Source organism: Artibeus jamaicensis, unplaced genomic scaffold (assembly GCF_021234435.1).
Source record: "Artibeus jamaicensis isolate MK-2021 breed Jamaican fruit bat unplaced genomic scaffold, CSHL_Jam_final scaffold_474, whole genome shotgun sequence".
NCBI lineage: Eukaryota > Metazoa > Chordata > Mammalia > Chiroptera > Phyllostomidae > Artibeus > Artibeus jamaicensis.
Window position 1 is genome coordinate 34,497,413 of NW_026522046.1, and position 25,829 is coordinate 34,523,241.

The following is a 25,829-nucleotide window of genomic DNA, read 5'->3' on the forward strand; positions in this document are numbered from 1 at the left end:
ATTTTTTAACTAAATTAAATAAAACAAGTTGGTTGTTTGCTTCTTTCTTGGAGTTTCCAGAAAGAGATTCCACAAGCTTTTTTGGGAACTAATGTTAAGTAATTAGTCATTCCATAAAACCTAATTCTATTGTGTATGAATAGACATCATTCTACCTCCTATATTTTTCTTAAATTCTTTTGTAGTATATTTTAAAATTCTAAGTCTAGACATGAGTAGGCTCTTGAGAAATGGAAATAGTGCTTTCTCTTCCTCTAAAAAGCAGTCTTAATTACTCCTTTTTCTTTTCCCCTCTCTTCTGACAAAAGGTAGCATTCACCTGTGTGTGGCAGAGGCTGCTTCTTGGGCTCACCCTACATTAAAGAGGAAAGGAAATCTACTTAGGTGACAGGACAAGCCTGTCCAGTTGTGGTGACAGGGACATGTAATGAACTTGTCTCACATCACTGGAAAATGAGAGTTCTCTGTAAAGTTGCTCTGTTTCACAATGTTTTGTCATAGTTCTTCATCCCCATGATGGGATCTTGCTGTGGTATAAGAACACACAGTCAGAACTTTGGATTTAGTGCTCATGGCATGTGACTGTCTGCCCAGGGTCACGTTGTCTTATCCTCCGAATGCATTGGTTGGGCCACTTGTCATACAGCCTGCCTCTAACTCCATGCCTTGCCCAGTGATTCTCACCTGATCCTATACACATTTGTCCTGCATTCTCTATTCATTGGTGATCAAATTGTAAATAGTTTTAGTGAAGTAACTTCATCTCATATGGCTCTGTGATTCAGAGAGGTTACACATTGCCTTTGATATCCATATTTATATAATTTACATCTCTAGATAACATGTATTTTAAAAACAGGTAATGATACCAAATATGAGTAAAGGTGAAACAGAGAAAGAAGATGGAATATGACTATGGGTTGGAGGTGGGCTTGGGAGGCAATTAAGAAAGGGATCAGGGAAGGGTTCTGGGACCAGGGGACATTTGAGCAGAGCCCTGAGTGAGGGAGTGAAGACGCAAACCCTGGGGAAGCCAGGCCCAAAGTTAGGTCGCATTCTGTACAATTTTATTTGTCAGTTACATCTCAGTAAATCTGGAAAATGCAATTAATTAAAAACTCAAGGAAAAATATTTAAAATAGACAAAAATTGTTATACAAATGGACCTGACTCAGTAGAAGTGTTAACCTATTCAGTTATATATTTGCTAGGAGCTTCTAAAAATCCCTGAATTGAAGAAGAAAACACTGGTGGTTTTGTAGCAAACATCAAGTATTCACATTTCTTAATTAATAGAAATTATATGACATAAACTGTTTGCACTTGCCTTTGTAAGCAAGTGGTTAGTATTTTCTGAGGCTTGAGATACATCTTCTGTCTCTACATACATAGGGAAGTCATCACAAATTTGCCCTTGGAATAGCAATTAAGTGTAGTCATTTATTCTCATTTGCAATTTATTAAGCTTTACTGAACACAAATGGATTTATAAGGTAGGATTATAATTCTTCATTTATTTTTTTACTTCTAGCATTATAAAATTATACAACAAATTAGATCACAGGACTTTTCCCCCAAATTCCAACATATCTTCTGTGCAATCAATGTGCTTTTAAACAGAACACATTTACCTTTTAAAAGACATCTTTTACTTTTTTATCTGTTGACTTTTATTTGTTGACTCAATGCAACCAGTGTTCTAGTTGAAGTCTTTGGAACGGAAGCACCTCATCATTTTCAAATTTTCCATCTGCAGTTTTTTTCAACTTTTGTTATAGCAAAATACATTATTAGCTATTTTTAAGCAAAAGCTTGGTAATATTAATTAATGCATGTGTATTGTTGTACAATGTCATCACTGTCCATCTCCATAACTCTTTTCAAATTGTAAAACTGAAACTCCATACATATTGAATGGTAAGTCCCCACTCCCCCTCACCCGCCTTGCAACCCCAATTATACTTCTTATCTTAATGAATTTGTTGGTCTAAGTACCTCACACAAGTGGAACCATACAGTATTTATCTCTTTGTGACCAGTTTAGCTTACTCAGTGATATAACATCAAGCTTCATCCACATTGTGGCATACTGCAGAATTTCTTTCCTTTCTGAGGCTGAAAAACGTTTTATGTATTTCCCACATGTTGCCTGTCCACGCATGTGTCAGTGGACACTTGGGTTGCCATTGTATCTTAACTATTGTGAATAATGTTGCTATTAGCATGGGGTACACACATCTCTTTGGAACCTTGCTATCAGTTCTTTGGGGTGTACACTCAGAAAAGGAATTGCTGAATCGTACCTCAATTCTATTTTTAACTTTTTTAAACTATTTTTTTATTTATTTTTAGAGAGAGGGGAAGGGAAGGAGAAAGAGTGGGAGAAAAACATCAATGTGTGGTTGCCTCTCATGTGTCCCCTACTGGGGATCTGGCCTGCAACCCATGCATGTACCCTGACTGGGAATTGTACCAGCGACCCTTTGCTTCACAGGCCATGCTCAAGCCACTGAGCTACACCGCCCAGGTCTATTTTTAACTTTTTGAGGAAACACCATACTGTTTTCCACTGAAGCTGTGTTATGTTCCCTCCAACAATGTACCAAGGGTCCAATTGCTACCTCATCACCAGCACTTGCTATTTTCTGATTTTTTGATAGTAGCTGTTCTCACATGTGTGAGGTAATATCACATTATAGTTTGGGTTTGCATTCCTCTAATGATTAATAATGTCGAGCATCTTTTCCTGCACTTGACATTTGTAATTTGTATCTTCTTGGATAAATGTCTATTCAAGTCCTTTGCCCATTTTTTAATTGGATTGTTCATTGTTATATTGTTGAGTTTTAAGAGTTCTTTACATTAATACCTTTTATTATATATAATATTTGCAGGTATTTTGTCTCATTTTTAGAGGTAAAAAAAGCATTCTACTCTGTTGGTCCTTTGATGCACACAATTTTTAAATTTTAATGGATTCTGACTTTTTTCTTTAGTTACAGTGTGTTTGAAGTCATTTCCAAGAAAGTATTGCTAAATATAAGGTCCCGAAGCTTTCATCACAAATTTTCTTCTAAAGGTTTTGTGCTTTAGGGCTTAGGTTTAGATTTTTGATCCATTTTGAGTTTTGAATACATTGTTAGGTAAGGATCTAACTTCATTCTTTCACATGTGGATATCCAGTTTTCACAGCACCATTTATTCAAAGACTTTTCTTTCTCCCTTGGAAGAGTTTTGGCACCCTTGTCAAAAATTAACTCAAATATATAGACAGTGGTACCTTGTTACTGGTTGGGTTGAGAATTTGTCAGATGTCATAATTGTTGCATTTTGACTAGAAAAAAAATGTTTCAGCTTTCAGCACTCATTCGCCACACATCCCACTGGCTAGAACTCGTATGAGTCACAATGCCACCTGGCAAGAGAAAATGCTTCATCAATCATCACTCACTTGCCACTCATTGGAACAAATTAACAACAGGTGCCGAGGTACTGCTATACATATATTCACACACACACAGTACAGATGTACAAGTGGACCTTATCCCCTTGAGATCCCCCTCCCCACCTCAACCACCACATTGTTGTTCAAGTCCCTGAGTCCTTTTGATCCCTCTACCCCCTAATCCCAACCCCTGATAGCTGTCAGCCTGCTCTCTATAAGTTTGTCTCTGTTTTGCTTGTTAGTTCAGTATGCTCATTATATTCCACATATGAGTGAAATCATATGGTGTTTGTCTTTCTCTGACTGGTTTATTTCACATAGTATAATGTTCTCCAAGTCCATCCATGCTGTCATAAAGAGTAAATTTTTCTTCTTTCTTATGGCTGAGTAGTATTCCACACTTGATCTTAGCCAAAAGACAAGAAGCAATGGCCAAGTATTATCCCATTGTATAAATGCCCCATAGTTGTTTTACCCACTCATCTACGGGTAGAAACAGGTTGATTCCATATCTTGGTGATTGTAAATAAGGCTGCAATGAACATAGGGGTACTTATGTTCTTTCATATTAGTGTTTCAGGTTTCTTGAGATAAATTCGCAGAAGTGGAATTGCTGGGTCATAAAGCACTTCCAGTTTTAATTTTTTGAGGTATCTCCATACTGGTTTCCACAGTGGCTGCACCAATCTGCATTGTTAAGAACAGTGCAAAAGGGTTCCCTTCTTTCCTCATCCTCTCCAACACTTGTTGCTTGTTGATTGACTGGCAATAGCCATTCTGACAGCTGTGAGGTGGTATCTCATGGCGGTTCTGACTTGCATTTCTCTGATGATTAGTGACAGTGAGCATAGTTTCACGTCTATTGTCCTTCTGTATGTCCTCTTTGGAGAAGCACCTATTCGTGTCCTTTGCCCATTTTTAATTGGATTTTTTGTTGTCAAGTTTTATAAGTTCTGTATAAATTTTGGATACTATCCCCTTATCAGGTATATCTGTGAATATGTTGTCCCATTTGTCCCATTCTGTGTGTTGTGTTTTTCTTTTGTTGATGCTTTCCTTTTCTGTGCAAAAAAATTTAGTGTGATGTAGTCCCATTTGTTTGTTTCTTTTCTTTTGTTTTCCTTGTCTGAAAAGAAATATCAGATAAAATATTGCTACAAGCATTGTCCAAGATTTTACTGCCTATGTTTTCTTCTAGGGTTTTTATGGCTTTGAGTCTAACATTTAAGTTTTTAATCCACTCTGAATTGAATCTTGTGTGTAGCATAAAAAGGTAGTTTAGTTTCATTTTCCTGCATGTATCTGTCCAGTTTTCCCAACACCATTTATTGAATAAGCTATATTTTCATTTAAAAAAAGACAAGCAATTGACTAGAATGAACGGGAATGCCTATTAACTCTAAGAAAATTTTAAAATACAATTTTAAGTTTTTTTAAATGAAAACTTTTTAAAATACAAAATGAACTTCTATGAAACTAATGTTTTGACGGAACTGTAGTGCTTTTAAATCCAGGTTCTGATATAGGAAATATATTTGAAAAGAAAGCCATTTGATTCCAAGGGAAGTAGGAACCCCTGTCTAAAATATTATGGTGGGGAGCACTGGGGGTGTGGGCTGGGAGTAAAAGACAGAAAATTATACTTGAACAATAATTTAAATAAATGAACAAACAAATAAATAAAATGAAATATGTCAGGTAAAATTTTAATTATTAATTTTTATTTGTTAACTGATATGCAGAGTTTCTACTTATCATGAAAAAGACATAAAAACAGTATAATAAAGAGAAAAAACATGTTTAGGAGTGATGAGCTGTGATCTTAAAATAGCGCCATCAACATAATGTTTTTAAATAAATGTCTGACATGAATAACATGAAATCATTTGATTAATTTTTCTTTCTACCATTCACCTTAATATATAGCCATATGAATAATTTGTTACAAATCATTTATTCATCAATATTATTTCTATCAAATTTTATTTACTATCAATTACATATTAGGGTCCATAAAATTCTCTAAGGTACTTTTAAAAAAGTGGGATCATGTTCTTTTGCAGCTAATGGAATCTTGAAACACAATGTGATTTGTACAAAACAGCAAATTTACATTTTCAAATATAAGTGAAAGTAGAGTGGACCTGACATGGTCACATACATAAACTTAAGAAAACCTAAAGACACTATGCATTAGTAAAGTAATTATTCCTTGAATTCTTCTTACATCTATAAAAATAACTCAAAGTATTAGTCAAAATAAGTCAAAGTATTAAAAAGTTCTACCTTCAGGCCTGTTACAAACGAACTGAAGACTTTATTTTTCTCTGATTAAAAAGCTTTTTCTTGGGGGTCCAGAGTGGCAGGGGCTTGTTTTTGTTTAGAAAACAAACGCTAGTTTTTGGTGAGCACCTTTAGAGACCTCACTGCATTTTCAGATCTAAGGAGATTAACAGCAAGTGGAATTTCGAATGATTAGTTCTGCTCTCGGTAAGCTTTGCCATTTCTCATAGCTATCTGACTTCTTTCACAGATCTCGACAACTTGAACAGTTTTATTTTATGTCAGTGAGAAAGCAGTTCTATGGCCAGGGAGCCCTTATCTGCTCACAGTGAATGGTGGGAAACCCCATGGAGAGACCCAGGGTTTACAAGAGTGAAGAAGAAAGCATGGCTAAATGTCATCTCATGGTAGAACTTTGCTCAGCCTAATTAGTCTGCCAATATGTGATTTATTTTACTCCACGGGTCATAAATATTCTGTACCCTCTGCTTCTCTTGACAACCAAAGGAAAAGGATTTACAAAATATTATCTGAACAAACAAAAACTTATTTGTGTAGCTTCATTTAATAAAGTCTCATTCCCTTCTTAAAGGGACAATGCAGCTACAAACTTTTTTCCCTTGTAGTATGATCATTTTCACACTTGTAAAATAATATTTAAAGGTTATATCTTCCTGTCATTTGTCATCTTAATGTCATTATTTTAATATATTTCAATCTTTTGCTGTAGTTTTTGCATCTATAATGAAGTAACAAAATGATCATTTATGAAACCCAATTATATTTAAATGTATTCAATATATTTAAATAAATATATTTAAATTATACTTAAATTAGTGAAGAAAGTCAGATTCTTTATAGAACCTACTCCTGTTGCCATGTGAAAGAAAAATTCATAATTATTTCTAATTTTCAGAATTGCTGTATGAGTTTCAAATCTTGCTGACCGAACATGACTATAAAATCCCATCATTTATGCCATTTGTCCTTAGAAAGATTTTAGTAGTCCTTAATAGAGATCTACTTTCATGAAGTGTTTGACTTGGACTCTCTAATGAAGTACAGGCAAAGAGCCCACCCCATACCCCAGCCTGTCATTCTGTGGTTTTGTTGTATGGGCACAGGCAGGCAAAGAAAACCTTCCATTAACTAAGTCCCTAATCTGAGGTATGACTATGACAGAATACACAGCCCTCATGTTTCAAGTGGTGGTTTGCTTTCAGTCCCTACCTTGAGTACTCAGAACTCCTGTTTGATAATAAACCAATCCATTATGGATGATTTAATGTATGCATCCTCTCATCAGCAAGTCAAATTACCAATCTGGGCTTTAACCTCCCCTGAATCTTTTTTCTTTCCCTCTAAATTGGTCTCAATTTTAGAGTTTTTTGTACTCCACATAATAATCTTTATGTTCATGCAATATTAATAAACCTCATAAGAAGGGTTTTCATGCCCAAACCTTCAGAGTTAGAACTGAAAAAGACACAGATGTGTTCTTGCACATAAACTTTGGAAAACTTGCACCGGTTGGTTTACTCTCATGCCACCCCCACCATAACTTTGAGGCTTCTCGGCCTCCCCTTGCCCACTTGACCTTTTTGCGTCTGCAGCTGAGGGCTGGAAGACCAGATCAGACATCATTTTATTCTCCTTGTCACTGTCCTCCACCAACCCCTCTGCTGTGAAACTCAGTCAGTAAATGGGCAGGACTTGGCCCTGAGAACAGAAAAATGAGAGGAAATGTGGGGAAATATCAGTTCTGGGTTGATTATAATTAAATAAATAGGTTTTCTTTTGGCAAGAGGTGGGGGGCATTCAAAGCCCCTCCTAATCCCTGTGAAACGTTAGCTGGGGATTCTTACAGCAATCTAAGCCAGAAAGAACTTTTGGTTGAAATACTCAGAAAGTTCAAGTAAAGTGTAGAGTAGCTTTTTTTTCTTGGTTTTGGTGGGGGAGGCATGTTGTTTTACTTGTTTAATCTAAGTATAATGTTACTGTTCCTTGAATCGATATGTTCAGATACTTCAATAGTTCTTTTGTTTATTCATTGTAACCTAAAAAAAATAAAATGTGATCTCCACATTTCTGATTTTTGAAGAATATTTTTATAACTAAAATTGTGAGCTTTTTCTACTTCTTTTCTTGATTAAGTGTATCAAGGCAGACAATTTTATATAGGCATTGCCAGCCATGTGATCTTAAAACGATGGTATAGCTGCATCTTTACATCATAGAAATGTGGAAGGATATCATATACCCAAATTTTCCACAGCCGTTCAAGGACCTACAGCAATCTCTCATATATATAGTCATGTGCAGCCTATTCTCTGTATAGATTACCTGTGTAAATATTAATATTGAATGTTTATAAGTATATATCACTATGACTATTTTCCAGTAAACATAGAATATATTGCCATTAAACATACAAAGACGAAGAATACATTTTTCTGCATTATCCCTCATCTGCAGGTAATGTCCCCTTTTGTGCAGATAATTGATACATTGTGGTTTTTATTTTACAGATCCCTTATTTCTTTTTTTCTCTTTTTTTCTTTTTCAATTACAGTTGACATTCAGTGTTATATTAACTCCAGGCATACAGCATGGTGCTTAGACACTTACATGTAACTTACAAAGTGATCCCCTGATAAGCCTAGTACCGCCTGGCATCATACAGTTTTGTCTGTACTGTCTCTCAACCTTTCTAACTCCTTTGTTTCTGTAAAATTGCATGGAAGTGTTATTATTTAGAAGCTGAGACCAACTCCGACTTTGGAGTCAGTTGGATTTTAGTTAGCAGTGGAATCGGGCCCAGAGGCAGATGAACTCATCTCAAATTGCATCACTCCCATGTCTTACTGTGAAGGTCACTGCAAAGGTTATTAGTTCCTGCATGAGTCTCTCTCATGACCCCATGTCATTCTCCAATAAAGAGGATAATCAAACACCAACAGCTCAATGGCATCACATAGAACATTAACTGCTTCACCACAATGTTGATAGTTCAAGGGACTAAACATTTTTAAGTATATTTTATTTATGATGCTATTACAGTTGTCCCACTTTTTTCTCCCATTACCTTCCTCCGTCTGGCTCCTCCTTTCCTCCAGAAGTCCCCACTTTAGTTCATGATAAGCCCTAAAGAGCAATTATTTTTGATAAAGCTTTAATATCTACAGAATAGCATGACCAGTTCACTTTGGTTTTAATTCTTGTATTAATTAATAACTAAATTGATAGAATATGATGAATCCTATTTTATTTTCATTTATTTTTATTGAGTTTACTGGGTTGACATAGGTTAATAAAATGATATAGGTTTCAGAAGTGTGATTCTATAATCCATTATCTGTATATTGTATTGTGTGTTCACCACTCAAAGTCAAGCCTCCTTCCATCACCAGTCATTCCCCCTTTACCGTCTTCTAACTCCCCCCACTCCAAGGAAATCTTACCTTTCCTGACAGCATGGATGGACCTGGAGGGTCCTTAGCCTTTTACTTAGGCTAAGTAAAATATTCCAGGTAGAGAAAGACAAATGCCATATAATTTCATTTATATGTAGAATTGAATGAAGAAACTAAACAAACAAAGTAGCAACAGTCTCAGAGGTGTACAAAGCAGAATGACAGCTGTTGGGGGGGGTTGGGTTGCGCTGGGAGAAAAAGGTGAAGGGATATTTATATTTATATATTTATAAAATGACTTTTAAACCCTGTATTCCTTGTTATGCTGACCTTGAGCAAAACAATTATTTCTTAAAGAAGGTAGAATTTCAATTTATTAGCATTTTAACTACCTAACTCCTACTTTGAGTTCTTCCTTTCATAATCTGCGTGAACAGATCCATTTATACAAGCACACTAACCTCTCCATTGCAACTGTATTCATTTTCTTGTGCTGATATTACTTATATATGCATCGACTCCAGTTCACTAACAGGCTGGGTTGGGGGTTCCTGAAAAAGCACACCGATTCTTAGCTCATTGGAAAGAGTTGAATTCAAACCTTGGTTTTCCATTTTATCCTTACAGCTTCTAATCAGTCAGATACTGGAATTTTATTGAATGTATATAGTCTTCAGTCATGGCTCATGTGAAAAGATAGCCTTACAAATACAACTCTGGTTACCTATAGTTTTGTATTTTATTTTATGATTGATTATGTCTTCTTAGTGAACTGAAAATTTGCCTTGGAGTTATTATGTAAACCAAGAATAGCTTCCATTTTCTTGCTAGTGAAGGCTTTGTCGTTTCCACTAGTTAATTTTTCTCTGTTTAGCAAAAGCAGTAAAGATGAGGCAACTATGGAGTTTTGTTAGCTTCATCAGAAGAATTTGTAAAGAAATAGTATCTTGAACTCTACAATTGTAAATTCTCTGCCAAATTAAAGAGGTTGACATATCTTAGGACATATCTCTAATAATGTTTATATCCCTGTACTTTTTTCAGATTATTTCTCCCTCTTTGTGTTATGTAGAATCCAGGTCTGGTCCTGTGTATAATTGAGAAGAAATTCAGAGAGAAAGTACAAAAGATGATACCCTTCAAACTAGCATTAAAAATAATGTGGTTTGATTTGAGATTATCAAATAAATGGTTTACTCTGCTGCTGAGCCAACTTTGTGACAGATTTTGGACATGACTAAAATGCCTCACACCAAAGGCTCAAGTGCTAAGTATTAAACTTGTTTTGGAGTAGACAGTAAAGATGTTTTCTTTCAATCACTCCTATTTCTTGAATATTAAAAAAATGAAGGATTTTTCTATTTTGTGACTATAAGTGTTGTACAAGAAACTATCAATTTTCATATTTGAAATTTTCTGCATTAAGTTAGAAAACTAAAATAGGGGTAAAGAAGAAGACTGTTCACAAATCACTCTTCTTATACATATTTCCTATTCTTTTCAGGTACTTATGGAAAGATTTATAGTGAATTTTTTTTACTTAACTTTGCAGTAGGTTTATTTGTTTACTTACTAAAATGCATTAATCATAGGCATATATATTTTTTCTTCTAGCAATGGTTGTTTTGAGCAACCTGGAACCAAATACAACTTATGAAATCCGGGTTGCAGCTGTGAATGGGAAAGGACAAGGAGATTACAGTAAAATAGAAGTCTTCCAAACACTACCAGTCCGTAAGTACTCCTCTCTGTCATGTTCACTGTGGCCATTCTCTTCACTTTCAAAGCTAAATGGGATTTCAAAATGCAGGGAGATGTTTCAACACTTTGGGGAAGTGAATTATGTTTCTGAAGTGGTTTCTGAATTTGGTGGCGTCTAGACTTATACAGATAACTTTGCTCTGGAGCAAGACAAAACAGAAAAGCTGTTCTGCAGTATAGAGAGTAAAATTGCTCTCAGGAACTTGTTGGGATCAGGTGTCCTGCTTATTCATGGTCTGATGAATTGGATTGCAGTACTCAGATTATATTCTGTGAGGGAGGAGAAGAGTGAGTGGAACATGTCCAGAATTCGGTTCTTTTGCTGAGGTATGGTTATTGCCTTTGTCCCATGCATTGTCATTGGGTCCTAAGTGGGGGGGGAAATACAGCATTAAATAAACCCATTACACTGGTAACTGCAGAATAAGAGTAGCTGTTGTAGCCTTGTTCTCATTACTGTCCTGTTTGGGGGTGTTATAAGTCCATTGAGTTTATACAAAGTTATGATATATTTAAAATGACTTATATTTCTTCTATTTTAAAATGTGAAAAAAATTGAGTGTGACTAAAGAAGGGCTGTTATAAAAGCTATGTATATCCCTCTCTACTTTATACATATATATTAAGAGAGTCAAATTTGCCACATAAATATATTATCCCAATTCATGACCATTTTTTTTCTGTTTGACTGAAAATTGGTTAGATGTGTTCACTTTTCTCCATTCTCAAAGCCAGTGTCTTTTTTAGTTTCTCATTACTTTTTCACCAGCCAGGCTACAAACACATCTTGATTCATAATCCTATTGTTGCAGACCCTATCCAGCAGAGTCTGCCTGTTGTGGTTGACGACGAGAATCATTCACAGGTGACAACAATCCTGTGTGGAAAAAGGGAACAGGCACGACTACTCTCTCAAGGGGAGAGTGCCTATGGTGCCCCGGCCACTCCCTCAAGAGGGGAGCGCCATGACCCTTGCCTAGACAGGATTTTATTGTTTTCCTGGGGTCTTACATCAGAGAAAGATTTATCATCTATCACATAGAACATTACTGTCTACATTCTAGGTACAATCAAGGAAATAAAAATAACATGCAGAGGGGGATGGCAATGAGCTCATTAGCTCTGTCCTTGGGGGAGCTCACACAGGCTTTGGAAGTTACCTTGAGGATAAACAATGTACATTTGTTGCTTTAGACCAGGGTGAGGGAGTTTTAGCAAGAGCAAGCCATAACAGTCTGTGAGTATTTTCTAGGCCTGATTCCCATGGGAAAACTCGGTTTGAAGGTCTGGCTCCTGCCCACCACTTCCCATCTGTAGGTTTTCCATACAGAGCTGAGTCACATTTGCCAGGCCAGGACAAACTGGTCCCCTACATCCTATCTGCAGATCAAAATGAGTCTAGAGTGACCTTGCAAAAATTTAAAGAAACCTGTCTCTTTTCTACCTCTAACCCTCAACAACCTCACCCTTTACCTTCCACTGTATATCCACACATACCTTTGCCTGCCCGCCATGCTCACACCCCCCTCTCCACAGTCACAGTGCTTTCTGCATCAGCAGACTGAACTGAAGATTTCATTTTGTCTTGATTTCTCACCTTTTTATAATTTCCGGGATCACTGCACATTGGTGTCCGATGAAATCATGATGACTTTCCCAAGACCTTGGCTAACCGCTTCAATATTCATTTTCTTCTTCATTTAGGCACACCTTTATTCTTCATCGAACACCTCTGTGGATGTTTCAACCGTAAATCATCTCCCTTTTTTCCTGTTTCCCTTTTAAATGACAGCACCTCCAGTCCCTTAGTGTACTTTCGTTAACTTGCAAACCTCTGTCCTAGACAGTGAGCGCTTTGAGGATATGGCATTGGGTGTTTCTTAATACTAAATATGTTTTATTTTGCAGTTTGAATGAGACAATATATATAAAGCACTTACTGTGTCATAACCACATGTTTTTAGCCTTTCATTATTTTTGCATGAATGTAGTAATTGCTAATAGAAACCATTATTTCAGTCAATTTCTCCTGATACAATTATACTTGTTTTGAAATTTATTTTTTCCTAAATGAAGTTGCAATTGTAATGGAATCACAAAGTTGATAGAAATGTTTAAAGTATATATTTTAAAACATCTGTCACTAAAAATGCATATCTTGCTTTATAATTATTACCTCAAAATGCCATCAATTCCTATATTAAAAATATTATAATAATATCAAATAACCTTATGCTGTACAACATGTAAATTCCAAAATTCAATTTAGAAATGACACTAAATCGCCTGAGTATAAATTTTGATTTCTCCATAATCTCTTACTAAATCTTTATTAAAAATGATTGCACTGGTTTTTACATTGCTATTTATCAAAAATACCTTGTATTTTATAGGTCATGCCATTCCATGATATCTGCATGCTAATTGAATTAGCTTTCATGAACAATCACTCTACAGTTCTTCTCGTTCACTTAGTTCCTATGTGGCTGTACCACATGATGCTATTTTATTATTTACTTTCCTGCCCACACACCCAATTGTCCTATTTTCTTAAATACTTGCCTTCTCACACATAAACCACACACTTGCTTAAAGTTATAAGCACCATGTTAGATATACAGATAACTTACTAGAAAAAGAAAAAAAAACAAGTCCCCCACGTTTGGGGGCATGCGGTCCTCTTCACTCCATTCTGTGGAGTGTGTCTGTGTTGGCATCCCTCTCAGGAGGCCACATCCTCCAGGTTGTCAGATCCCTGCAGAATAAAGCATGTCCTCCACTACTTGTTAGCATTACACACGCATCTCCATACCCACTGCCATCGGGAGCGGGAGGAGATAGAGGAAGAGGAGCCAGCGCGTGCCCAAGCATGTCCTGTTGGTGACACACAGCAGAGGGCCCTCATTTCTCTTTCCAAGCAGTATGGGTGCTCTTCACATAAAGAAAAAAAAATCTTACACTTTAGTGGGCCCCTGTTCATATTCAAAATATTAGAAGCATCTGTGTTATAAATCATCTTCATGTGAAAAATAGTGTCATAGACAAGTGTGTTCATGATACTAGGAGAAAAATACATTGAAATGATAGGCTTATAGACTGGATAAAACAAAATTTCTTTATTCACAACCGTCTGTAGTTTAAAATGCTTATAGAAGCAGGTAACTGATTGCTAAACTGCTATCTTTCCTGATAGAGAAATGCAGTATCCAGTGTAATGCCTTCATATGTTTATATTAATAACTATTAGTACAATTTTTATAAACTAAATCCACATGAATAAAATAAATAAGATTACACAGTTAATAAATTATATTTTGCACTTGTGTATAGTAGTACTATCCTCAGATAATTTTGACATCAATGTACACAATATATTTGGTCCTGAGGTTTCACAGTTGTGGCATTACTAGATTTATGAATGCTGCAGTTTTTTTGGTGAGAAGAAAGAGGATCAGTCATATCACAAAAAAGGGCAAATAGCAAGTATATCATATATTTTGACTATGGGAGTGTTATTTTTATAAAATGCAGTTTCTCTTGGTACCTGAGGAGTATGCCAATATCAACATTGCTGTATTGCATATTTAGGTGAACCCAGTCCTCCGTCCATACACGGGCAGCCAAGCAGTGGGAAGAGCTTTAAACTCAGTATCACCAAACAGGATGATGGAGGGGCCCCTATTCTGGAATACATTGTGAAGTACAGAAGTGTGAGTACCCCATTTCTTGTCGTTTTATACAAAGTGTTTTCAAATTGCATTAAATTTACATTGAGTTCATGGACATAGCAGGAGCAAATGCATATATTAAAGAGCAGTCATAAAATGCTATTCACAGGAATTCAAATGATAATTTTGTGTTGCTGAAATTTATAATTGTGGATTATAAAATACTGGCTCTTTTGGTAAAATCTAAGCATAAGTCATCAAAGGAAACCCATGGCATTCATCTTGTGCTTTCTACATATTTCTGAAATGAGACACCATTTTCCCTATTTTCTGACATGTTAGCAGACTATGTCCACCCTTCACTCCAGTTGATGTTAGTAAGTTTAGACTAAGCCCTCTTCTCAATTCTGGTTATTGTAGGTAAGATTATTAGTAAATCACACCTTAAATAAATCACGATGCAACAAAGCATGGCCCCATTGAACTTGAGGAAGCAGAAGTATTTTTTAAAGTCTAATTACCACAAGCAAATATGAGACTTTGGGCAGCTAAAATGATAAGTCAAAGAAGCCCATTAGAGAAAGACAAATACCTATGATTTTGACTCATATGTAGAATCTAGTGAACAAACTGAACTAACAAGCAAAACAGAGACAGATTCATAGACAGAGAGCAGGCTGGCATCTGTCATGGGGTGAGGGATTGAATAAAAAGGAAAAAAACTCATGGACATCAGTGTGGTAATTTCCGGTGGGGGGGAGTAGAGGGAGGTGGAGGAGGCTATAGGGGGCATAGACGGTGATGGAAGGAGACTTGACTTCCTTCGGGTGGTGAGCATGCACCATGGTGTGCAGATGGTGTGTTGTGGAACTGTGCACCTGGATGATATTGTTAACCAGAGACACCCTAATAAATTTAATAAAGAGGAAAAAAGCCTTGGGAATCCTTATGTGTATGGGGTGAAGATGAACGCTGATGGCCAAGTGATGAAGTGGCCGGATGGACTTTGCCTCTTGCGTTTGGATGAAAATGATTTCAAAGGTCACTGAAAGTGACTTCTCCCAACAACCTTGCCATAAATACCAGTGTGTTTGTGTGCACTGTGGAATACTTAAAAAATAGAAGATTGAAATTTAGTTTTATAAGATTTATTTACTAATATGATTATCCTTATAATTTATAATTATTCTTATAATATAGTGCCAATTTTATATACATGTTGACTGAACCTTTACTGACACTTTCCCACTGTATTACATTTTAGCAGATGACACTTAAATAATTGTTTCTTAATAATATGTAGATAAATTTTAAATATGTCCTGCAAATTCACAATTTTCTAATTGATAATATTGCTATATCTAAATTCAAATATTCAAGTTTTGAGGGGTAATAAAAACAAGAACTTGATTTTGAATAGCATACTGATTTGATTTGATTTGATCTGTATTATATTTTATTGGTTATACTTTTACAGTTGTCCCACTATTTTCCCCTTTGCCCCTATCCAGCCAGCAGCCCCACTCCCTTAGACAGTCCCCCCTTTGTTCATGTCCATGGGTCATACATGTAAGTTTTTTGGCAACTCCATTTCCTATACTGACTGTTCTTAACCTCCCTCTGTCTTTTTGTACTTAACAATTTAGGCTTCATAATCCCTTCACCTTTTCTCCCATTATTCCAGACCACCCTCCCAACTGGACACCATCCCAATGTTCTCCCTATCTGGGATTCTGTATCTGCTCTTCTTGTTTACTTAGTTTGTTTTTTAGTTTCAATTGTTGATACTTCTGTATTTATTGTCATTTCAATGCCCATAATTTTGATCTTCTTTTTCTTAAATGAGTTCCTTTACTATTTCATATAATAATGGTGATGATAGACCCCTTTAGCTTTTACCCTGTCTGGGAAGCACTGTAACTGCCCTTCAATTCTAAGTGATAGTTTTGCTGGATAGAGTAATCTCTCAATAATTAATTTTAGACATCGGTTTTGTCTTTTAAATTTAAAACTAATACCATTTTCCAGGACCCCTCTTTGTCTCAGAGTTCATGCCGGCAATAATGAAGAGTTATGTGTGTCTTTTGGGTTTTCCAGTAAGGAGGCTAGATGACTCTACCCTCAACCCCCCTGAAAGGCGTTCTGGTTTCTGTGTGAGTCTGACAGTATGCTACTCCGGACAAGTGTTCTGGCCACTCCTACTTGCACATGGAAATTCTTTGGAGGGAGAACATTTTATCTAAGGATCAAAGGCCTGAACCAAATTCATTAATTGAACTGGGAGAACACATTTTCCCTTCCATGCCTATAGTTACACGCTGGAGAATTGATGGTTCAGAATACAGGAGGATGGTAAGATTTGTAGGGAACCCCAATAAAATCCCATAGTAAACAATGAAATGCAATGACTAGTAAAAATATTTAATATATTCTCTATATGTGTAATTTCTACCTAAAGCTAAAAGTTACGGTTGAATTCTTCTTTTGTAAGTGTTAGCAGTATGGTGATTGCTGAGAGTGGGGGCATATAAAGGGACAAAAATAAAGATAAAGATTTAATTTAAGAAATTTAAAAAGTTAATGTTCAAAATAACAGAAATATTATATTGAGTTCAACCAAAGTCATTAATTGATGATAGCAAGGATATATTATGCCTCATTTTATTTTTTCCATCACTTTTAATAGTGGCTTTTGTTGATAAAGTTTGTACATATATTTTAGGAATGCTGGGATATTTTTCAGTTACGTGTTCATTTCCAAACATACAAAAGTAAAGTTCAGAAACTAACAAGAATGTGACTACCCAGCAGGCACCATTCCTCAAAATATTTAACAAAACTGAAGTGATAACATTATAAATTTCTTCAAACATAAATTAATATCTCACTAGCAGAAAGCAATCAGTAGTTTTTAAGCAGATTTTATTCCTAAAATCAATATAAACTGTCCATCTGTTAGGAAGCAGTTTTGTACTTTCATACTTTACGTGACTTGTGGGTGTTGAACAGAGAATTTTTTTATTCACATAAAACAAATATGTGTTTTAAACAATCCAGGGCTAGGAAAACATTGTAGCAATATTATCAAGAATCACATTGTTTTTTCTTTATGTCCTTTCATTCTTAGACTGTTGTCTTTGGTTCTCATCTAGATTATCTTGTGTTTCTAAGATCTACATTCAGAATGTAAGGGGAATGGAAAGAACAGAAGGGACAAGAGTTTGTTGAAACTTGACTTTGCCCTTTCTTTTCCAACAGTATGGTACAGGTTTTATAAAAACCTTACCACCTAGAATTAAATTATGTCTCACTGAATAGAATTATGACCACCACTAATGAAAGATGGTTATATTTTGGGAGTTGGCTCAGCTGCATAAAGGAGTATACCACAATTGTTAATGTAATTATCTTTATTATCTTAATGACTGACTTAGTCTGCTAGGCCTTCCATGGCAAAATTCCTAGACGAAGTGGCTTCAACAACAGAAATCAATCTTTTCACGGCTCTGAGGGATTGAAATTCCAGGATCAAAGTGTCAGTGGGTTTGGTGTATCACAATGAAAATGATTGGTTGCATAATTCAGACATGGCTATAATTGACTGATAATCAATTCCTATGTTACTACTTCCAGAGCTATTAGGATTTTAATAGGACACACTTTTTACATTATTTTTTAAATAAACTGTTTTAGAAGTTTTAAAAATTAATGTAATTTAAAATTACAGTCTATATACAATATTATATGTCTTGGCTATAAAATAGAGTAATTTCACATGTATATACCTTACAAATTGAAAATGGATTAGAGATTTAAAGATAACACCTGCAACCATAGAAATCTTTAAAGAAAACACAGGCAATAAACTTTCTGACATCACTCTCAGCAAATTTTGGAGGGTATGACTTTTCAGACAAGGGGAACAAAAGACAAAAATAAACAAATGGAACTCATTAAACTACAAAGCTTGTCACAGCAAAGGAAACCATCAACAAAAAGGACAACTTCCTGAATAGGAAATATTTACCAATATTCATCCAGTAAGGGATTAATATCCAAAATATACAAGGAACTCATACAAGTTAACACCCAAAAAACAACCTGATGGAAAAATTGGCAAAGGACCTGAATAGACAGTTCTCCAGAGGAGATACAAGTATAAATGGCCAATATATATGAAAAGAGATACCGCCTCATACCTGTCAAAATAGCTATCATCAATAAAAGAAGGAACAAGTGTTGACCGGGACGTGGGGAAGAGGAAACCCTGATGCACTGTTGGCAGGACTGTGAAGTGCTACAACCTCTATGAGAAACAGTACGGAGGGTCATCAGAAAGTTAAAAATAGGGCTGCCATATGACCCAGTGAATCCACTTCGGGGCATTTATCTGAAGAAATCCAAAATACTAATTCAGAAAGATACATGCACCCAAATAGTCATTGCAGCAGGATTTACAATAGCCAGCTATGGAAGCAGCACGAGTGCCCATCAATATATAATTGGATTAAAAAAAAACCTGTGGTGTATCTAGCCAAGTAATATAAAAATAGAGACATTTATCAAAGAAGATACAAGAAACATTATACATAGGACAATGGCACCTCAATCCCCTTCACAATATGCACCTTAGGACCTCACACAGTTCTCCCAATTGCTATCAGCTGCCCTGTGGTATTTTCCTGAATCTCACCAATGGTCTGAAATCTCTTCCCTTTAAAGGTGCTTTTAGTTTTGGAAAAAAAAAAAAAACAGAATTCACAGGGTGCCAAATCGTGGCTGTACATGTGCAGAGTCACCTGAGTGATTTGATGTTTCACCAGAAAACTCTGCGTGAGATGTGATGCATGAGTTGGCACATGGTAATGATGAAGCTGCCAATCACCAACTGCCCATAACTGTGGCCTTCTGAATCATCCAAATAGTTTCTGCAGAGGAATGTTCAAGCTTAATGCAAAATTTGATGCAGATTTGTTGCTCTGTTCTCAGTCATTTTGAATATGAAGGCAACATAGTACACATGCTCCCTCAACAATGTCAACTGCCCTCACTGCCTAGTGCAACAAAGTCCTCATTGTTCACCCATGCACATTCCAGTCCTCTGTCCTTGGTGGCCAGGTTATATCAGTGGTGTTCAAACCACTCCCATTATATTAACAATGCTCAGACTTTTTTCCAGACAGACCTCATATACACTACTGGGCCGTAAAGAGAATGACTCTTACCATTTGTGACAACATGGATGGATGGATCTAGTGGGTGCTATGCTAAGGGATCATGGTCTTAGTAGTAGAGTTTTATGCTCTCACAATAAGAGTTGTGAAGGTAACTTCTCACCACCCTGTGTACTGTTAGGAAGGCATGTCTCCTTCTTGGAGACTTAAATATACTTGAATAAATAACACTTAAACACTTAAATAAAGTGTTATTTTTTTTTTTGCATTTTAAGAGGGGAAACTGGACCTTACTGAATCAGGGTGCCTTGGTGCAGATGGGGAGTACATGTCAGAATGTAAGACACTGTAGTCTAAGCCCAGTCTTGCAGCAGCAAGGGCTGAAATGAAGTATGCCTGTGGAGATAATATCCACCCCTCTTCTACTCTCCTGTCTCACCTCAGCTGCCTGGCTTCCATGTCTCCACATATAGTCATTCTGAATCCCTTTATCTTTACCGTATCATTAGTCATATGCCTTCCACTCTAACACACTGGAACAGTCTGTACAGCACACTTCTCTACCCCCTTCCTCCACCTTCTCCATCCTGCAGAATTCATGTTCTATAAGTCCAATTGGAAATTCCATAATTCGATGTAGTATCATATTAATAAAACAAATAGTAGCTTATGGCTTATCTTGGGGAAATATTTTTCTCCACAGTTTCTTTCTTAACGTATTATTCTTCACATTGAAAAATTTATGTTGAAGAAGATTTCACAGCTAAATATTTATAGTGACATTGGCCTCGACATTTGCACTTACATTAAAATAACTATTATTTCAAATATTTTAATTTTTTGTTCTCTTTGTATGATCCAAAGCTACTTTATATCTATTAGTTTTTCAAACTGCATGAATTCCACAGTGGAGTACAGCTGAATAATTGGAAAAGGTGTTTCAGCCATATGCAATACAATTTTTAATTGGATATAAACCATAAAGGAAAGAAAATATCAGAAAACACTTTTATGATTTTCACTTGATTGCTTTTTGACCATATTTGTGCACAGGGCTATATATTTTATAATCTAAGAATGACAAAATTGAGACAATATATTCCTTAATATGTGCGTTGATTTCTAGAAGACACTGAATTAAACTATTTAAACCTGCATTTCACTGGGACAAAGAGAAGACTAATCACAACATAATAAAGAAAGTGCATAACATCCTATTTATTGCGGACCTGGCAACACATTATTCCGTGTTATCCTGTAGCAGATAGAGCACACCACTTTGTTCAGTACCCATTAAGAAGACAGAATTTATTAGAGGAGGACTGGAGTAACATAAAAGCAGAATTGGGTGTCTCTGTGGGCTCTTTGTGAAAATTAACGTCTCTAACAATGAGTCAGTAAGATTACACCATGTATGTGGAGAATAAAGACAAGCTTATTAGTATCATAATGCATATGGAAAAATAAGGTATTTTATGTATAGAATATTTTACATCCACTTTGTATTAGAGTGTCAGCATAACTCCATGTAATTTAGTAAATAGTTTTAATATGCTTCCATAAGTTTTTCACTGTTTTCTCTCTAATTCGACGCTAGCTATGGGATAGTAACTATCACTTAGTGTTGACACATTAAATGAGTTTCCTGAGCTAAGAAGGGCTGAAAGAAAATTGGTATCTTAAAAAATCAATTGTGAGGAATGTACTTTAGGAACTAGCAACAGAGCTTTAAAATGTAATTCTATGTCTTAATTGACCTTCCTAAACTATTTGGAGTTGGGAAGTTTGTACCCAATGGCCACGGGATAAGAAAAGGTAATTCTGAAAAGGATATTAAAAGTCAATAAGTAAAATTGAGTATTTATTATTAAGAGAATTTAGTTTCTAATTATGTTTGGATAGGTACATGGAAATTTATTTAAAGCCATCAGTGTTGAGTTTTGAGATATTTTCAAAAAATGAATAGCTATGACATAAGGAACCCTAGCTTCTTGGTAGTTTTTTTTTTTTTTTTCTGCTAGTGCAGAAGATTAGTTTTATTCATCTTGTGTTGGTACTACCAGATAAACTATTGTTCTCTGAGTAAATAATTGCATTAATGAACCAATGAACACATAAATTAGTTTATGATGTACACTAGTTCCATTACCAGGTTAATGGATATAAGAAATAATGAATACAAGAGGAAAAAGTTGCACTGTGCAAACATCTGTGGGATGTGAGAACACAGAAGTTATGGAATGGAAACATTAGCTTTTCCTCGCCTAAAAAAAGCCTGTGGGTGATGGACACTAGGGAAAGATTTAAGCTTAGTTTACAAATTTTTTTTTGTGGAACAAAGGCAGTTTCAATCAGTTTTGATGACAAGAAAAAGAGATTTGGATTTGAAACACTACTAGAAGCCTCCAAACCTCACATCTTCCCAAATCATAGTGGAATGTGCGTGTATGTGTGTGTGCATCGCTACATCATTTCACTTGTGTTCGGAGTAGCAAACAGAACTTTTGAGAATTCTGTGGCCTCTGAAAAGTCACAAAGGTGAGGAATAGCTGAACCATGATACCAGAAAATCCAAGAAACAGAAACTCCCTCGTATGGAAACAAAATTCTTCAATCATAACACAGGAGAGTCACAGGAACATTGACATTCAACCAGAAGGATGATCTCACCACCTCAATTGTTCTCTCCCTGAATAATGTTTCATTTGTTATTTAAAATGTGTCGATCACTCATTCATCCCATAAGTTATGGCTTCAAAAAAGTTCCTGACATAAAAGCACTCTAGGGGGCCTCTATAAATATGAACACCAACACCTCTTCCATCCTTCCTCTCTCTCTTCCTATCCAGACAAGAGCAAATTTTTCCCTGTATGCTGATATTTTGATTTTATAAAAGCTACTGAGTGCCCTTGACTGTCCTGTGTCCCTGATATCTATTTTCTGATAAAAAAGAATTGCTTAAGATAAGCTATAACAAAGTGAAGTGACCATTTTTCCCTCAGTAGCTGTCCTTCAACACTCACTTAATGAGCTTATTAATAATAGCCCTATTCAGCAAATCATCTCATTAAGGTACCTAAGGGAACATTTTGCAACTAGATTATCTTAAATCGTTCCCCAGGCATTTAAATTCTGTAAATTAGGCACTCTGCAAATGGCATAATTGAGATTTTGATGCCTAAGGAAGTATTTGGTACCACCCACTTTAATTTTTTCCTATTCCCTAGGAATAGCAGTCAGGGGATTAAAAAGCCCCCTTGTCTAATGTTGAATGGGAAGTAAAATTGATTTAAATTGGGGAAAATATTAGAACTCCCTTTGGTTCCTTACCCCATCAGTCCAACTATCTAAAATGATGGAGGGGCTTTCAGTGTATCATGCTCTGAGCTTCAACAATGAAGAGTTGAATGGTGATTCTTGTCTCCTGCTTGTCAGAAAGTGTTATCTCAAAGGATCAGATCTCAGAAACTGTACTTTAGAAGGATTGCCTGAAGCAGAGCAAATCCGCCCACCGCTCTGAAGACAAAATCGCATCCGTGGGTAATCCAGGTCTGGGCTGCTGGCTTATTGTTTGACTCCTACACCCATGCCTCCAATCAGAGCCAAAGCAAAACTTAACTCTGGATTTCCCCCCAGAGATGGACCCTGTCCAAGAACGTGATAGTGACAGGGAGCTGATCGAATTGTTGGGGTGAGGGCACGTCTACAGGGGCAGACCCCTCCTTCTTTGTTGCACCCTGTCCTTATCTTCAGTCCCCCTGCACTGCACCCCTCCTTCTTTTACCTGTGTACATACACCAGCTATAGCCCATTAAATAATTACATGTCATAGGTATGGTATGTCTATTTATATATGCGTGTATACACACACATATACACACAAATGTATATATCATATATTATCTAAAGTTGCTTTGTATGGAAAGTTTTGTATCCTCATCTGAGGACACTTTTTAAATTGATTTTAGCAAGAGAGAAAGGGAGAGGGAGAAAGAGAGACATCTATGTAAAAGGGAAACATGATTGTTTGCCGCCTTATGTATCCCTACCAGGGAACAAACCCGCTACCTGGGTATATGCCCTGACTGGGAATCGAACCTGCGTGCTACCTTTCAGTCTACTGAATGACACTGCGACCAACTGAGCCACACCAACCAGGGCTGTATGGAGATTTTTTAAAAGTTTTCCTTATTTATTTACTTATTGGGACAATAGCTATGGAGTTGTTTTTTTTTCCTTTTGTTTGTTTTTTTGTTTTGTTTACATTTACTTAAGAAAGCACCAGTGGGTGAGCATCCTTCGGAGGTTTTCTATTATTGTGCTTATTTGGGGATCTGAACCTCTGTGAAGGAATCACGCCTTCTTTCCATGAACTGCTTTAGGGCAAGTTGAAAAAAAGAGGAGCCCTGGAGTTGACTGTTTGCAATAAGGGTGACATCTCTTCCCCCGCGGAGACATTCCTGGCCCCTGTGCTCTATCGGCCTCTGTCACATGTTTTCATAGCAACCTCTGGGTCTTCAAAGAACTCATTTCTTTCTGCTGTGCTGGCAGTAAACTCCAAGATGAGGATGTCGCTCCTTCCTCACAATTGTGTTTGTAGTTCCAGAGTGGCCTCACTACCCTCTAAGGGGTGAAAGAGTAACTGATGAAGAAACTGATGAGGAAAGGGCATGTTGGAGAAATGGTGGCTGTTGGGTATTAGTGTCCTAAGCATGTCAAAAGTACACCTAGGTTTGTCTCCCTTCCTTTCTTCCTCCCTCCCTTCCTTTCTTCCTTCCCCCATCCCTTCATTCATACTTTCTTTCCTTCTTTTTAACTTTAATACACTTAGTGACTTCGACAAGTTACACATTCTCTGGCCCAAGTTGTTTCAGTTTTTGAATAGCTTTTTAAGTATACCTCATAGCACATTAAGTATCGGACAATGTCCAGTCTAACAAATTCATGTGTTTATCAGTTTCACAATACAAGGGAAATGCCTGCTATTTACATGATAACTTTAAGTACTTGTTTAAAACCCATGGCTTCATTGGGAATGTTAATATCCTCAGGTTTAGACAAAACAACAAAACAGCCCAGTGGATTTCCTTGGTAATAAAAGTTTTATGTAACCAAAAATAATTAAGTAGGAAAAGAGAACAGTATGGTATCAAAAGTATAATGTCTTCTTATTTCCTTTTCAAGGACATTTTATGTTTGTTGTTCCATCATAGCAATGTAGTCAGGAATTTAACTTCCAGAATTTGATTTTTGAAAATATATTTTCAGTTTTAATCATGAATGCAAAAATTCTTTATAGAATTCTTTATTCGGTATAGTCAAAAACATTGTAAAATATTGGCTCAACATAAATTAATACTTAGCTGAGATATGAGGTCAAAAAGTTCAACAACTTACCTCGTATAATCTTTCTTTTCTTTTTTCTTTCTCTCTCTCTCTCTCTCATCAGTCTACAATTTATTTATAATTACCCATCTGGGAAACTGAGACTTTCAGTGCATTGTGAAATTATTAGAGACATGATTCCACAGAGAATACTATTTTATTTTTATATAGTTATTATGGAAATGGTTTCTCCTTAAAAATCACTGTCATTTATTAGGTAATTGGTATACTTAAGGTCCTGGGATACAAAATTTAATTGCTTTTTCTCACGGCTCCCTCATGAAAACTCAGGCATCTGTAATCATCGTTTCTGTAATGAAGAGGAGGGGGAACAAGACAGAGAGGTTAAGGAACTTACCTGTGTTTGAATGGTTAACATGTTACAGGTTAATGTTCACATTACTTGTAATAGTTTTATTCATAAAATTGTATCACTTGTTTTTCTGTGTTAATTGCAGTCACAGTATTTTTGAATAAAATGTAATTCAAATGTTATATGGCTTACAACATTTATTTTAAAAGAGTCAAATAAGATTTATGTGTAAATTCAAGAAGAGGATAACATTTCCTTATTTTCTCATGCTAATAAACTCTTTAACAGGTAATAATTTCCCTGTATGTTATTTCATTATGAGTCTAAAATATTATAGCAGTAAAAATGCTAATGTTAATTTAAATCTATAAAAAATATTCAAACTT

The 25,829-nt window shown here is 36.0% G+C and overlaps 1 protein-coding gene across 2 annotated transcripts in view; it reads left to right on the top strand.

Moving 5' to 3' along the window:
* The window catches only part of NCAM2 (neural cell adhesion molecule 2), a 419,099-nt gene that overhangs the window by 356,712 nt on the left and 36,558 nt on the right, over positions 1–25,829 (top strand). For both annotated transcript variants that reach the window (XM_037161841.2, XM_037161842.2), the window contains exons 13-14: positions 10,756–10,875; positions 14,491–14,612. In XM_037161841.2, coding sequence (XP_037017736.2) covers positions 10,756–10,875; positions 14,491–14,612 — 242 coding nt within the window. The remainder of the gene's footprint in view (positions 1–10,755; positions 10,876–14,490; positions 14,613–25,829) is intronic.